The sequence below is a fragment of the Nematolebias whitei genome, chromosome 5 (assembly GCF_014905685.2).
Source record: "Nematolebias whitei isolate Nwh7 chromosome 5, NemWhi1, whole genome shotgun sequence".
In the NCBI taxonomy this organism is placed as follows: Eukaryota; Metazoa; Chordata; class Actinopteri; order Cyprinodontiformes; family Rivulidae; genus Nematolebias; species Nematolebias whitei.
Window position 1 is genome coordinate 10414774 of NC_056502.1, and position 1324 is coordinate 10416097.

Genomic DNA, 1324 nt, shown 5'->3' on the forward strand with positions numbered 1-1324 from the left:
TGTTGCTCGGTTCCAGTACCATTCGGCTGGCTACTCCACATTCTGTTCAAAGTTAACTTTCTGAAATTCAAAATAACTTATTGCTCAGTTGAAAAAACAGCAAATGCAAGGAAACAAAATTAGACAGAGTGAGGAGGTATCGTGGCATTTCATTAACTATATCCAGGTTCTTTCACACGTTTTACATCACTTTATGCGTGTTTAAAATGCATAAAACAAGAATGAAATGCATAACAGAGCATCTGGAAGTCATAAATATTTCCCACGTCATGCTTCATCTCAAACACATCGCCCTATGTTGTGCGAAATATTTATCTACACATCTGGGCTGTTGTACTCCCCAGAGAGTTCCCGAACCAATAACCGGATGAGCGGAGTGAGAAATAAAACTCGTTTCTTCAGTGTGTTCATTTCCCCCCCTCTGTACCACCACTTTACCCCCTGACTTAGACCTCCACTGAATTATGACATCTGACAATTTGATCTCTCTCTGGTTCAACAGAACGGCGAAGCATCACTCTTCGAGGTGAACATCCGTTACGTCGGCGGGCTGCTCTCGGCGTACTACCTGACAGGAGAGGAGGTAAGATTAATCGATGTCTGCTGTCCCTCTGCTTTGGTGAGATCCGGCGCTTCCTTTATCTTCAACCAGCTCCGCAGTTTGAATGATGAGCAGGCTGCGTGTGTGTGACAGCGGCGTGTTTGTGTGTCGAAATGTGTCACCGCTGCGCCAACATGAAATTATCTCATTACAGTTTGTGTTTTCATGTTGTTTCGAACCCACACAGTGTTGTCTTTAAACTCGGAGCTCGTTGTAGCAGTTTAACTTATCCTGATTTTTTTAAAAAGAACAATGCAGGAATACATAAATCCAATGTTTTTGTTTTGTTTTGAGTGTGGCTTTGTGCGTGTTTTGCAGAAATATTTTCATATTGACAGATTAGGGTGTATTTGCATTTCGTTCACCTACTTTTATTTAATGCTATGCATTCAATCGCTTGTTTGAATAGTGTTATGTTCATTTACAGAAATCGTGGACCTTTATAGGATGAAATGCAAAATAATTTAGGGTAAAGTCCAAGAAAATATTAGTTGCAGTTGACAGTTCTGATTTCAGCCAGATACAGTCTGTAACTTGTTGTTTCCAAACACTGAGTTGACAATCTGAGGGCTTGAATTTGTAAAAGTTATGATTTAACAAACCATCACAAAAACTATTTATATTTATTTATTTACAGCATAGGCGTCGCAACCATTATATGTGAAGGGGACGTGTCCCCCCTCACATTAAAAAAACGTTCATTTGGACCCCCCCCCCCCCCCC

General features: G+C 40.7%; 1 protein-coding gene across 1 annotated transcript in view; it reads left to right on the plus strand.

Moving 5' to 3' along the window:
* Positions 1-295: 295 nt before the first annotated feature.
* Positions 296-1324, plus strand: part of LOC119409666 (mannosyl-oligosaccharide 1,2-alpha-mannosidase IC) — a 91514-nt gene continuing 90485 nt past the window's right edge. Inside the window, exons 1-2 of the mRNA XM_037676568.1 lie at positions 296-376; positions 503-583. Of these exons, the coding sequence (XP_037532496.1) occupies positions 296-376; positions 503-583 (162 nt within the window). The remainder of the gene's footprint in view (positions 377-502; positions 584-1324) is intronic.